The 14,791-nt window shown below is 45.6% G+C and overlaps 1 protein-coding gene across 2 annotated transcripts in view; it reads left to right on the forward strand.

Moving 5' to 3' along the window:
- The first annotated feature begins 1,760 nt into the window (after positions 1 to 1,760).
- The window catches only part of ipp (intracisternal A particle-promoted polypeptide), an 18,727-nt gene continuing 5,696 nt past the window's right edge, over positions 1,761 to 14,791 (forward strand). The window contains exons 1-9 of one of the 2 annotated variants that reach the window (XM_061896893.1): positions 1,761 to 1,997; positions 8,771 to 9,092; positions 9,152 to 9,363; positions 9,422 to 9,641; positions 11,403 to 11,558; positions 11,655 to 11,822; positions 11,883 to 12,020; positions 13,784 to 13,906; positions 13,977 to 14,197. In XM_061896893.1, coding sequence (XP_061752877.1) covers positions 8,789 to 9,092; positions 9,152 to 9,363; positions 9,422 to 9,641; positions 11,403 to 11,558; positions 11,655 to 11,822; positions 11,883 to 12,020; positions 13,784 to 13,906; positions 13,977 to 14,197 — 1,542 coding nt within the window. In that variant the 5' untranslated portion in view covers positions 1,761 to 1,997; positions 8,771 to 8,788. The remainder of the gene's footprint in view (positions 1,998 to 8,770; positions 9,093 to 9,151; positions 9,364 to 9,421; positions 9,642 to 11,402; positions 11,559 to 11,654; positions 11,823 to 11,882; positions 12,021 to 13,783; positions 13,907 to 13,976; positions 14,198 to 14,791) is intronic. The other variant, XM_061896892.1, reaches the window with a different exon arrangement.

Raw genomic sequence — 14,791 nt, forward strand, 5'->3', positions numbered from 1 at the left:
CCACTGAAGAGAACACTCCAAGTCCCACTGGAGAGAACACTCCAAGTCCCACTGGAGAGAACACTCCCAGTCCCACTGAAGAGAACACTTCAAGTCCCACTGGAGAAAACACTCCAAGTCCCACTAGAGACAACACTCCAAGTCCCACTGGAGAGAACACTCCCAGTCCCACTGGAGAGAACACTCCCAGTCCCACTGAAGAGAACACTCCAAGTCCCACTGGAGAGAACACTCCCAGTCCCACTGAAGAGAACACTCCGAGTCCCACTGGAGAGAACACTCCGAGTCCCAGTGGAGAGAACACTCCAAGTCCCACTAGAGACAACACTCCAAGTGCCACTGAAGAGAACACTCCAAGTCCCACTGGAGAGAACACTCCCAGTCCCACTGAAGAGAACACTCCGAGTCCCACTGGAGAGAACACTCCGAGTCCCAGTGGAGAGAACACTCCAAGTCCCACTAGAGACAACACTCCAAGTCCCACTGGAGAGAACACTCCGAGTCCCACTGGAGAGAACACTCCAAGTCCCACTAGAGAGAACACGCCAAGTGCCACCGGAGAAAACACTCCAAGTCCCGCTGGAGAGAACACTCCATGTCCCACTAGAGAGAACACGCCAAGTGCCACCGGAGAAAACACTCCAAGTCCCGCTGGAGAGAACACGCCAAGTGCCACCGGAGAAAACACTCCAAGTCCCGCTGGAGAGAACACTCCAAGTCCCACTGGAGAGAACACTCCCAGTCCCACTGAAGAGAACACTTCAAGTCCCACTGGAGAAAACACTCCAAGTCCCACTAGAGACAACACTCCAAGTCCCACTGGAGAGAACACTCCCAGTCCCACTGGAGAGAACACTCCCAGTCCCACTGAAGAGAACACTCCAAGTCCCACTGGAGAGAACACTCCCAGTCCCACTGAAGAGAACACTCCGAGTCCCACTGGAGAGAACACTCCGAGTCCCAGTGGAGAGAACACTCCAAGTCCCACTAGAGACAACACTCCAAGTGCCACTGAAGAGAACACTCCAAGTCCCACTGGAGAGAACACTCCCAGTCCCACTGAAGAGAACACTCCGAGTCCCACTGGAGAGAACACTCCGAGTCCCAGTGGAGAGAACACTCCAAGTCCCACTAGAGACAACACTCCAAGTCCCACTGGAGAGAACACTCCGAGTCCCACTGGAGAGAACACTCCAAGTCCCACTAGAGAGAACACGCCAAGTGCCACCGGAGAAAACACTCCAAGTCCCGCTGGAGAGAACACTCCATGTCCCACTAGAGAGAACACTCCAAGTTGCACCGGATGGAACACTCCAAGTCCCAGCATAATGACCAACATTACATGACGTAGTAGGCCTAAGTATTCCTTAAAAACAAGGTTTTATTTAACAAGCATATTTCCTATTGTCAGCCACTTTAACATCACACAGATTGAACAGTAACACTGTGTTTGGATAGAGGAAAATAAAACGCAGTACTTTATTTTGTTGTAAAAACCCTAAGTGTGACTGGTATGCCAAACAGTGACGAACGTAAAAGAATATAAAGTCAGTTACGTGCAGTACAACACTGCCCTCTGGCGGTGCTTTGCCAAACAACCTTTTATCGCCCCGACATCAAATAAAGAAAGTAACAACATCCACAAAGAAGACAACTACTACATAACTATTTCAAACAAAGAAACAGTATTAAAAATAAAACAAATGCTTATAATTTCAGACGATACATCATGTCGATACATGCTCTCGCTCGATTTGTTGTGACGGCCAGACCGGAGCAATCGATTCGGAGTCAAGTGCAGTAAACAACGCGTTGGGAAGTTGCCTGGCTCCCGTCAACAAAGTCCATTTGAACGATGCCGGAGACTTAAATAGTTCTTCATTGTGGCTCAAATATTGTTGTTGGAGCTCAACCGGCGGCGCGGAAGGTGGTGAAGTTTGACATTTTGACAACATTGTCCGGGCGAGGGATTGCTAGCATGCTAGCAGCCGTTGCAGGTGTGTTGTTATTATTATTATTATTATTATTATTATTATTATACCGTTGTAATATAAATACATACTAATTATTAAAAGAATAATTTGGTATCACCTCAGGTTACTAAAACATTCGTACATCAATCAATGTTTATTTATATAGCCCTAAATCACCAGTGTCTCAAAGGGCTGCTCAAGCCACAACGACATCCTCGGTAGAGCCCACATAAGGGCAAGGAAAAACTCACACCCAGTGGGATGTCGGTGACAGTGACAATGATGACTGTGAGAAACCTTGGAGAGTGGCCGTGCGCAACCCGAGGGTCCCTGGTTCAATTCCCACCTAGTACTAACTTCGTCATGTCTGTTGTGTCCTGAGCAAGACACTTCAACCTTGCTCCTGATGGGTGCTGGTTAGCGTCTTGCATGGCAGCTCCCTCCATCAGTGTGTGAATGTGTGTGTGAATGGGTGAATGTGGAAGTAGTGTCAACACGCTTTGAGTACCTTGAAGGTAAAAAAGCGCTATACCAGTATAACCCATTTATCATTTATTTATTTATACGTGGATGACCCGCAATGGATGTCGAGATAGGTCTAACATGATACTTTGAAAGTTCAATCCATAGTGGATCCAACACAACCGTGAGAGTCCAGTCCAAAGTGGGTCCAACACAACCGTGAGAGTCCAGTCCAAAGAGGAGCCAACACAATCGTGAGAGTCCAGTCCAAAGAGGAGCCAACACAACCGTGAGAGTCCAGTCCAAAGTGGAGCCAACACAACCGTGAGAGTCCAGTCCAAAGAGGAGCCAACACAATCGTGAGAGTCCAGTCAAAAGAGGAGCCAAGACAATCGTGAGAGTCCAGTCCAAAGTGGAACCAACACAATCGTGAGAGTCCAGTCCAAAGAGGAGCCAACACAATCGTGAGAGTCCAGTCCAAAGTGGAACCAACACAATCGTGAGAGTCCAGTCCAAAGTGGAGCCAACACAATCGTGAGAGTCCAGTCCAAAGAGGAGCCAACACAACCGTGAGAGTCCAGTCCAAAGTGGAGCCAACACAACCGTGAGAGTCCAGTCCAAAGAGGAGCCAACACAATCGTGAGAGTCCAGTCAAAAGAGGAGCCAAGACAATCGTGAGAGTCCAGTCCAAAGTGGAACCAACACAACCGTGAGAATCTAGTCCAAAGAGGAGCCAACACAACCGTGAGAGTCCAGTCCAAAGAGGAGCCAACACAACCGTGAGAGTCCAGTCCAAAGTGGAGCCAACACAACCGTGAAAGTCCAGTCCAAAGTGGAGCCAACACAACCGTGAGAGTCCAGTCCAAAGTGGGTCCAACACAACCGTGAGAGTCCAGTCCAAAGTGGAGCCAACACAATTGTGAGAGTCCAGTCCAAAGAGGAGCCAACACAATCGTGAGAGTCCAGTCCAAAGTGGAGCCAACACAACCGTGAGAGTCCAGTCCAAAGTGGAGCCAACACAACCATGAGAGTCCAGTCCAAAGTGGGTCCAACACAACCGTGAGAGTCCAGTCCAAAGTGGAGCCAACACAACCGTGAGAGTCCAGTCCAAAGTGGAGCCAACACAATCGTGAGAGTCCAGTCCAAAGTGGAGCCAACACAACCGTGAGAGTCCAGTCCAAAGTGGAGCCAACACAACCGTGAGAGTCCAGTCCAAAGAGGAGCCAACACTACCGTGAGAGTCCAGTCCAAAGAGGAGCCAACACAATTGTGAGAGTCCAGTCCAAAGTGGAGCCAACACAACCGTGAGAGTCCAGTCCAAAGTGGAGCCAACACAACCATGAGAGTCCAGTCCAAAGTGGAGCCAACACAACCGTGAGAGTCCAGTCCAAAGTGGAGCCAACACAACCGTGAGAGTCCAGTCCAAAGTGGGTCCAACACAACCATGAGAGTCCAGTCCAAAGTGGGTCCAACACAACCGTGAGAGTCCAGTCCAAAGTGGAGCCAACACAACCGTGAGAGTCCAGTTCAAAGTGGAGCCAACACAATCGTGAGAGTCCAGTCCAAAGTGGAGCCAACACAACCGTGAGAGTCGAGTCCAAAGAGGAGCCAACACAATCGTGAGAGTCCAGTCCAAAGTGGAGCCAACACAACCGTGAGAGTCCAGTCCAAAGTGGAGCCAACACAACCGTGAGAGTCCAGTCAAAAGAGGAGCCAACACAATCGTGAGAGTCCAGTCCAAAGTGGGTCCAACACAACCATGAGAGTCCAGTCCAAAGTGGAGCCAACACAACCGTGAGAGTCCAGTCCAAAGAGGAGCCAACACAATCGTGAGAGTCCAGTCCAAAGTGGAGCCAACACAACCGTGAGAGTCCAGTCCAAAGTGGAGCCAACACAACCGTGAGAGTCCAGTCAAAAGAGGAGCCAACACAATCGTGAGAGTCCAGTCCAAAGTGGGTCCAACACAACCATGAGAGTCCAGTCCAAAGTGGAGCCAACACAACCGTGAGAGTCCAGTCCAAAGAGGAGCCAACACAACCGTGAGAGTCCAGTCCAAAGTGGAGCCAACACAACCGTGAGAGTCCAGTCCAAAGTGGAGCCAACACAACCGTGAGAGTCCAGTCCAAAGTGGAGCCAACACAACCGTGAGAGTCCAGTCCAAAGTGGAGCCAACACAACTGTGAGAGTCCAGTCCAAAGTGGAGCCAACACAACCATGAGAGTCCAGTCCAAAGTGGGTCCAACACAACCGTGAGAGTCCAGTCAAAAGTGGGTCCAACACAACCGTGAGAGTCATGTCCAAAGTGGAGCCAACACAATAGTGAGAGTCCAGTCCAAAGTGGGTCCAACACAACCGTGAGAGTCCAGTCCAAAGTGGAGCCAACACAACCATGAGAGTCCAGTCTAAAGTGGGTCCAACACAACTGTGAGAGTCCAGTCCAAAGTGGGTCCAACACAACCGTGAGAGTACAGTCCAAAGTGGAGCCAACACAACCATGAGAGTCCAGTCCAAAGAGGAGCCAACACAACCGTGAGAGTCCAGTCCAAAGTGGAGCCAACACAACCGTGAGAGTCCAGTCCAAAGTGGAGCCAACACAACCGTGAGAGTCCAGTCCGAAGTGGGTCCAACACAACCGTGAGAGTCCAGTCCAAAGTGGGTCCAACACAACCGTGAGAGTCCAGTCCAAAGTGGATCCAAAAGGAAACCATCCCAAGCGGAGGCGGATCAGCAGCGCAGAGATGTCCCCAGCCGATACACAGGCGAGTGGACCATCCTGGGTCCTGACTCTGGACGCGTGGTCCATCCTGGGTCCGGACTCTGGACTCGCGGTCCATCCTGGGTCCCGACTCTGGACAGCCAGTACTTCATCCATGGCCACCGGACCGGACTCCCTCCACAAGGGAGAGTGGGACAGAGTAGAAAAGGAAAATAAACGGCAGATCAACTGGTCTAAAAAGGGGGTCTATTTAAAAGCTAGAGTATACAAATGAGTTTTAAGGTGAGACTTAAATGCTTCTACTGAGGTAGCATCTCGAACTGTTACCGGGAGGGCATTCCAGAGTACTGGAGCCTGAATGGAAAACGCTCTATAGCCCGCAGACTTTTTTTGGGCTCTAGGAATCACTAATAAGCCGGAGTCTTTTGAAGGCAGATTTCTTGCCGGGACATATGGTACAATACAATCGGCAAGATAGGATGGAGCTAGACCGTGTAGTATTTTATACGTAAGTAGTAAAACCTTAAAGTCACATCTTAAGTGCACAGGAAGCCAGTGCAGGTGAGCCAGTATAGTTATATATGTATGTATATATGTATATAAAGGTATATACAGTATAGGTATATATGTATGTATATATGTATATAAAGGTATATACAGTATAGGTATATATGTATGTATATAAAGGTATATACAGTACAGGCGTAATATGATCAAACTTTCTTGTTCTTGTCAAAAGTCTGTAATCTTTTAATGCTAGACATGGGGAGACCCCAAAATAATAGGTTGCATTAATAACAATGTTTTCAACCACTGTGCCGCGGCACAATAGTGTGCCGTTAGATATTGTCTGGTGTGCCGTGGGAAATGATGCAACTTCACCTAATTGGTCCATAAAAAGATTTTTTTTGCAAAAGGATAATTATAATCTGGAAAATTTGCCGTTCCTTAGTGTCCGTGCTGTGTAAAACTTGGCTGTAGAACTGTGATCCCAATATGAAGACCACAGCATGCAGGTAAAAAAAAAGGTATGTAACACTTAAGCCAACAATGAACAAAAGGAAAAGGCAATAAAGCAGAGGGATGGCTATGTAAAATGACAGTAAAACTGAACTGGTTAAAAAGTAAACAGAAACAGAATGCTGGACGAGAGCAAAAACTTGCAGCATGTGGAGCAGAGATGGACGGCGTCCACAAAGTACATCCGTGCATGACATGGCAAGCAACAATGTCCCCACAAAGAAGAATAGCAACAACTTCAATAGCCTTGCTTGCTAACGCAAAGCAGGTGCGGGGAATAGCGCTCAAAGGAAGACATAAAACTGCTACAGGAAAACACCAAAATAACAGCACAAGACAAGAACTAAAGCACTACACACAGGAAAACACCAACAAACTCAAAATAAGGCACGAGGAGGACCTGGTGGAGTTTATATTTTTTTAACGTTTTTGGAAAAAAATGTGCCTTGTCTCAAAAAAGGTTGAAAAACACTGGTCTAGAGCTCGGCAGCGTAACCGTGTAATACTCTTCCACATCAGTAGGTGGCAGCCGGTAGCTAATTGCTTTGTAGATGTCGGGAACATGGTTTGTGGTGATCACAATATGCGGGAGGCAGTGTGCAGGTAAAAAAAGGTATGTAACGCTTAAGCCAAAAATTAACAAAAGGAAAAGGCAATAAAGCCGAGGGATGGCTATGTAAAATGACAGTAAAACTGAACTAGTTAAAAAGTAAACAGAAACAGAATGCTGGACGACGGCAAAAACTTGCAGCGTGTGGAGCAGAGATGGACGGCGTCCACAAAGTACATCCGTGCATGACATGGCAAGCAACAATGTCCCCACAAAGAAGAATAGCAACAACTTCAATAGCCTTGCTTGCTAACGCAAAGCAGGTGCGGGGAATAGCGCTCAAAGGAAGACATAAAACTGCTACAGGAAAACACCAAAATAACAGCACAAGACAAGAACTAAAGCACTACACACAGGAAAACACCAACAAACTCAAAATAAGGCACGAGGAGGACCTGGTGGAGTTTATATTTTTTTAACGTTTTTGGAAAAAAATGTGCCTTGTCTCAAAAAAGGTTGAAAAACACTGGTCTAGAGCTCGGCAGCGTAACCGTGTAATACTCTTCCACATCAGTAGGTGGCAGCCGGTAGCTAATTGCTTTGTAGATGTCGGGAACATGGTTTGTGTGGTGATTACAATATGAGGGAGGCAGTGTGCAGGTAAAAAGGTATGTAACGCTTAAGTAAAAAATAAACAAAAGGCAAGTCCCGCTAAGAAAAGGCATTGAAGCTTAGGGTAAGCTAAGTAAAACCAAACTAAAACTGAACCGGCTGCAAAGTGTGAGACTTACGCGGCAGGGATGCGTCAGGCAAGAAACCAACATAAGGTAAGATGAAAAGTATTTATTAAACTAATAAAAGGGCTAGGAACAAAAAACACTGGAGCTAAGCAGAAAGGCAAACAAAAAGCGCTAGCATGGAAAGCTAGGAAAACAGAGACACTAAACTTGGCACGAAGGCACAAAAAGGGAAAACAAAACCATTAGCATGAGAGCTAGAAAAAATAATGGCGTAGCGTGTAAGCTAGCGAGAATATACATATAAAGCAGTCGTCACTTGTTGCACGAAGGCAAATTAGGATCCGAGACAGAAGAACTAAAAGGGGCCGGCTTATATAAGGCAGTGATCAGTGGGAACAGGTGTGCGGGAACCGAGAGTAGCAGGTGGAGCTAATAAACAACCATGGTAACAGACTAAACAAGGAACAAAGGCAAACATTGGCAGACAATAATACAAAAATGGAACAAAACAGCGTTTTCACGGTGGCAGAGGGGTTAGTGCGTCTGCCTCACAATACGAAGGTCCTGCACTCCTGGGTTCAAATCCAGGCTCGGGATCTTTCTGTGTGGAGTTTGCATGTTCTCCCCGTGAATGCGTGGGTTCCCTCCGGGTACTCCGGCTTCCTCCCACCTCCAAAGACATGCACCTGGGGATAGGCCCCTCCCACCTCCAAAGACATGCACCTGGGAATAGGCGTCTCACACCTCCAAAGACATGCACCTGGAGATAGGCCCCTCCCACCTCCAAAGACATGCACCTGGGGATAGGCTCCCCCCACCTCCAAAGACATGCACCTGGGGATAGGCCCCTCCCACCTCCAAAGACATGCACCTGGGAATAGGCGTCTCACACCTCCAAAGACATGCACCTGGAGATAGGCCCCTCCCACCTCCAAAGACATGCACCTGGGGATAGGTTGATTGGCAACGCTAAATTGGCCCTAGTGTGTGAATGTGAGTGTGAATGTTGTCTATCTGTGTTGGCCCTGCGATGAGGTGGTGACTTGTCCAGGGTGTACCCCGCCTTCCGCCCGATTGTAGCTGAGCTAGGCGCCAGCGACCCCGAAAGGGAATAAGCGGTAGAAAATGGATGGAACAAAACAAGAAATATGGTATGAGCCGACCATCGGATCACAACACAAAGTAAACAAAAACAGAATCCTGGAGGACAGCAAAGACTTACAGCCATAAATAGCGATACTAAAACCTTCTTACATAATAGTTGTCGATGTGATGAGTTGCTAACTTGTTGGCTGGTGTCCTGCTGCAGAGAAAAGGGCCAGCTGCCATGTCCTCCACCACTGACGCTGCCGCTGCCATGGCGACCCTGGCCTTGGAGCAGGCCTCGGACCGCCACGCCAGGCTCATCCTGGCCCGGATGAACAAGATGCGGCTCAGCGCCGACTTCTGCGACGTGAGGCTGCGGGTCGGCGGCCGCGTCTTCAAAGTCCACCGGCTGGTGCTGGCGGCCGCCAGCCCCTACTTCTCTGCTCTCTTCTCCCTGGGGATGAGCGAGGCGGCCAAGGAGGAGGTGGAGATCCTGGGGGTGGACGGCGACACCTTTGAGGTCCTGCTGGGCTTCGTCTACACAGGTACTAGGAGATGCCCGCCAGCACGTCCTCCGCCTTAACGGCCTTTTGCTGCTCCTCAGGCGCCATGGACGTGACGGTGGACAACGTCCAGGAGCTGATGTTGGCCGCCGACATGCTGCAGCTCAACGAGATCGTGTCCATCTGCGGGGACTTCCTCAAAGGCCAGATGGACTCGTCCAATTGCGTGGGCATGTTCCAGTTCCTGGAGCAGATTGCCTGCGTGAAGATGTTGGAGTTCTCCGAGAACTACATCCACGGTCACTTCCTGGAGGTCAGCCGGACCACGCCCCGAGTCCAGACCCACGTGCTCACGTCTCCCTCCGCTCTAGGTCTGTATCGGCGACGAGTTCAAGGGCCTCTCCAAGGATCAGATTGTCAAACTTCTGAGGAGTGAAGAGTTGCGGATCGAGGACGAGTACCAGGTGTTCACCGCCGCCATGGACTGGGTCCTCCACGACGTGGGCAAAAGAAAGAAGTACGTCGTGGAGGTTTTGGAACCTGTCCGCTTCCCTCTGCTCTCCCCACAGAGGCTGTTCAAGTACATCGAGGGTAAGCAACCAGCTTCTGCTATCCCACCTAAGGCTGGGCCATACAGCACAGTAGTGTAGTAGACCTAAGTATTCATTAAGTACCACCATAATGGCAACGTTAAATACAGTAGTGTAGTAGACCTAAGTATTCATTAAGTACCACCATAATGACAACATTAAATACAGTAGTGTAGTAGACCTAGGTATTCATTAAGTACCACCATAATGACATTAAATACAGTAGTGTAGTAGACCTAAGTATTCATTAAGTACCACCACAATGGCAACATTAAATACAGTAGTGTAGTAGACCTAAGTATTCATTAAGTACCACCATAATGACATTAAATACAGTAGTGTAGTAGACCTAAGTATTCATTAAGTACCACCACAATGGCAACATTAAATACAGTAGTGTAGTAGACCTAAGTATTCATTAAGTACCACCATAATGACATTAAATACAGTAGTGTAGTAGACCTAAGTATTCATTAAGTACCACCATAATTACATTAAATACAGTAGTGTAGTAGACCTAAGTATTCATTAAGTACCACCATAATGACATTAAATACAGTAGTGTAGTAGACCTAAGTATTCATTAAGTACCACCATAATGACAACATTAAATACAGTAGCGTAGTAGACCTAAGTATTCATTAAGCACCACCATAATGGCAACGTTAAATACAGTAGTCTAGTAGACCTAAGAATTCATTAAGTACCACCATAATGACATTAAATACAGTAGTGTAGTAGACCTAAGTATTCATTAAGTACCACCACAATGGCAACATTAAATACAGTAGTGTAGTAGACCTAAGTATTCATTAAGTACCACCATAATGACATTAAATACAGTAGTGTAGTAGACCTAAGTATTCATTTAGTACCACCATCATGACAACATTAAATACAGTAGCGTAGTAGACCTAAGTATTCAATAAGTACCACCATCATGACAACATTAAATACAGTAGTGTAGTGGACCTAAGTATTCATTAAGTACCACCATCATGGCAACGTTAAATACAGTAGTGTAGTAGACCTAAGTATTCATTAAGTACCACCATCATGACAACATGAAATACAGTAGTGTAGTAGACCTAAGCATTCATTAAGTACCACCATAATGGCAACGTTAAATACAGTAGCATAGTAGACCTAAGTATTCATTAAGTACCACCATCATGACAACATTAAATACAGTAGCGTAGTAGACCTAAGTATTCGTTAAGTACCACCATCATGACAACATTAAATACAGTAATGTAGTAGACCTAAGTATTCATTAAGTACCACCATCATGACAGCATTAAATACAGTAGTGTGGTAGACCTAAGTATTCATTAAGTACCACCATCATGACAGCATTAAAATAGTGCAAATGATGACAATTTAGACAGAGAAAATCTGAGAAGAACTATCTTCTGCAGGTTTAATGCTCGGAAATGACGGCTGTGTAACATTAATTTGCCCTCCCTATTATTCTTATTTAACTATGAAAATGATTTTTTTCAAGCAGTAATTATTTAAATATCAATGTATCGCTCGATACTGATAATTATTGAAAATTTTTGTTAAATGTGAGAAATAGGTCTAAAACGTGATACTGTTACCTGATTGGCTGTTAGCTTGTCCCTCCCATCGCTTGGTGATCACTTCCTGTTTAATGGAACACTTGTTTTGATTGACACAGATCCCGTGTCCAGCCCTAATTCTGTTCCTTTCAATAAATAGTGACTTCTTCGGATTCATGTTGCTCTTTTTACTGTTAAAGATATTGCTGACTTCAGCCTGCGGGTGGCGCTGCAGACCCTGTTGAAGGAATACATTGAAGTCACCAAGTCCCCCAAAGACCACAAGATGAACAACCAACTCCAGCAGGTCAAGATGAGACCCAGAAGGAAAGCCAGGAAGTACCTTTACGCCATAGGTTGTGTTCTGCACTATTTGCTGTGTGTATTTGTGGGAATGCGACGTGTTCCTGGGTGTTGTTGACGCGGGACGTGTGCTTGTGTCTGGGCGGCAGGAGGCTACATTCGCCTACAGGGCGGCCGCTGGAATGACAACCGGGCGTTAAGTTGCGTGGAGCGCTTTGACACCTTCAACCAGTACTGGACCACCGTGTCGTCCCTGCACCAGGCTCGCAGCGGGCTGGGGGTGGCGGTGATGGAAGGCATGATCTACGTGGTGGGAGGTGAGGAAGCACGTGGAAGTCCCCACGGTGATCAGTCTCAACCTGCTCTCCCCTCCCCAGGGGAGAAAGACTCCATGATCTTTGACTGCACCGAGCGATACGACCCGGTGACCAAACAGTGGGCCGCCGTGGCGTCCTTGAATTTCCCTCGATGTGGAGTTGGCGTCTGTCCCTGCAATGGTGCTCTCTACGCCTTCGGTAAATACCACTCTACACCTGGCATTTCCTGTTCGCCATTTCACTATGCATCAGATGGGGAATTATTCACAAAGCGGAGATAAAACACATTCCTTAAAGGTCGGAAAATAATTTTTTTCATATAAAACAATTACAGTGGTACCTTGTGAACGACTCACTGTCGTGCGGGTTCCAGGGACCACCAAGGAAGGGCATGACTTTGAGCAGTGTTGACTTTCTTTTTTTCTAATAAAAAAAGTATTTTTCTGGTTTCTTTTCAGTCGCCCGCGTCGTCTGCCTCTCGCTCTCCATCTCGCTCTCTTACGGGTTGCATGCGCTTTGTCTCGTTCCGTCGTCGTTTCTCCACCTCTCTCTCTTGGAAAATGACCACATTTCAATGTTAAATCAACGTCACAACCTGACATTGATTAAACGTTGTAAAAAAGCACGTTGTTTCAACGTTATATTAATGTTGTAGAATCTTGGTTGGAAAATGACCACATTTCAATGTTAAATCAACGTCACAACCTGACATTGATTAAACGTTGTAAAAAAGCACGTTGTTTCAACGTTATATTAATGTTGTAGAATCTTGGTTGGAAAATGACCACATTTCAATGTTAAATCAACGTCACAACCTGACATTGATTAAACCTTGTAAAAAAGCATGTTGTTTCAGCGTTATATTAATGTTGTAGAATCTTGGTTGGAAAATGACCACATTTCAATGTTAAATCAACGTCACAACCTGACATTGATTAAACGTTGTAAAAAAGCACGTTGTTTCAACGTTATATTAATGTTGTAGAATCTTGGTTGGAAAATGACCACATTTCAATGTTAAATCAACGTCACAACCTGACATTGATTAAACGTTGTAAAAAAGTATGTTGTTTCAACGTTATATTAATGTTGTAGAATCTTGGTTGGAAAATGACCACATTTCAATGTTAAATCAACGTCACAACCTGACATTGATTAAACCTTGTAAAAAAGCATGTTGTTTCAACGTTATATTAATGTTGTAGAATCTTGGTTGGAAAATGACCACATTTCAATGTTAAATCAACGTCACAACCTGACATTGATTAAACGTTGTAAAAAAGCATGTTGTTTCAATGTTATATTAATGTTGTAGAATCTTGGTTGGAAAATGACCACATTTCAATGTTAAATCAACGTCACAACCTGACATTGATTAAACCTTGTAAAAAAGCCTGTTGTTTCAACGTTATATAAATGTTGTAGAATCTTGGTTGGAAAATGACCACATTTCAATGTTAAATCAACGTCACAACCTGACATTGATTAAACCTTGTAAAAAAGCATGTTGTTTCAACGTTATATTAATGTTGTAGAATCTTGGTTGGAAAATGACCACATTTCAATGTTAAATCAACGTCACAACCTGACATTGATTAAACGTTGTAAAAAAGCACGTTGTTTCAACGTTATATTAATGTTGTAGAATCTTGGTTGGAAAATGACCACATTTCAATGTTAAATCAACGTCACAACCTGACATTGATTAAACGTTGTAAAAAAAACATGTTGTTTCAACATTGTATTGGTGTTGAAGAATATTGTTTGGAAAATGAGCAAAATTCAACGTTAAATCAACATAGCAGCAAATGTTTAAGATGAATTTGAGAGCACTCTGAACTCAAATTCATGTAACTATCACGCTGGCGGGCCGTAGTTTGGACCCAAAAGTCAAGTGTGGTAGGCTTCAGCGCCCCAATGGCCCTGCAGGGGGTAAAACGATGCCATTTTCTGCCCACCAGGCGGCTGGATCGGCTCCGAGATCGGCAAGACGATGGAACGTTACGACCCGGAGGACAACAAGTGGGAGGTCATCGGCTACATGATGTCTCCCCGCTATTACTTTGGTTGCTGCGAGCTGCAAGGTGCCGCCTCCCACGCCCCCCCCACGTGTCTCCGTCCGTCTCACCCGCCGTGTCCCGGCCTCCTTTCCAGGTCTCATCTACGTGGTCGGGGGAATCAGCGAGGAAAGCAGGGAGCTGCGCTCCACAGACACCTACGATCCCATCAGCCGCCGGTGGAGCGCCTTGCCTGTCATGGTCACACGCCGGGCCTACGTGGGCGTGGCCTGCCTCAACAACTGCATTTACGCGGTGGGCGGCTGGAACCAGTCCCAGGGGGCGTTGGAGACCGTGGAGAAGTACTGTCCAGAGGAGGTAAACAGCATTTATTCGTATGTACTTCACCATGTTGGGATCAATTCCCAACTATCACCCGGAATTAAGTTATGACCAGTCCTATTTAAAGGGGAACTGCACCTTTATTGCAATGTTTTTCTATCACTCACAATCCTTATTTCAAATAACATAGGCTTTTCTTCTTTGATGCATTCTAAATCTTAAATTAACACTGGCAAAAGTCAGCTAACAATGGAGCTAATGGAATTTGCTCTATTCTGCCTATCAAGTGCTTTAAAAAAACATCCAACAAGGTTTTAAATACACGCAATAAGTATATATGTCATGTTGTAACATTCACAATAACATGTAATATATAGATGCTATAAGTATATATGTTATGTAATAACATTCATAACATGTAATATGTACATGATGTAAGTATATATGTAGTATCTACTAACATTCATAATAACATGTAATATATACATCATGTAAGTATATATGTCATGTAGTAACATTCATAATAACATGTAACATATACATCATGTAAGTATATATGTCATGTAGTAACATTCATAATAACATGTACTATATACATGATGTAAGTATATATGTAGTATCTAGTAACAT

Source organism: Nerophis ophidion, linkage group LG04 (genome assembly GCF_033978795.1).
Source record: "Nerophis ophidion isolate RoL-2023_Sa linkage group LG04, RoL_Noph_v1.0, whole genome shotgun sequence".
In the NCBI taxonomy this organism is placed as follows: Eukaryota; Metazoa; Chordata; class Actinopteri; order Syngnathiformes; family Syngnathidae; genus Nerophis; species Nerophis ophidion.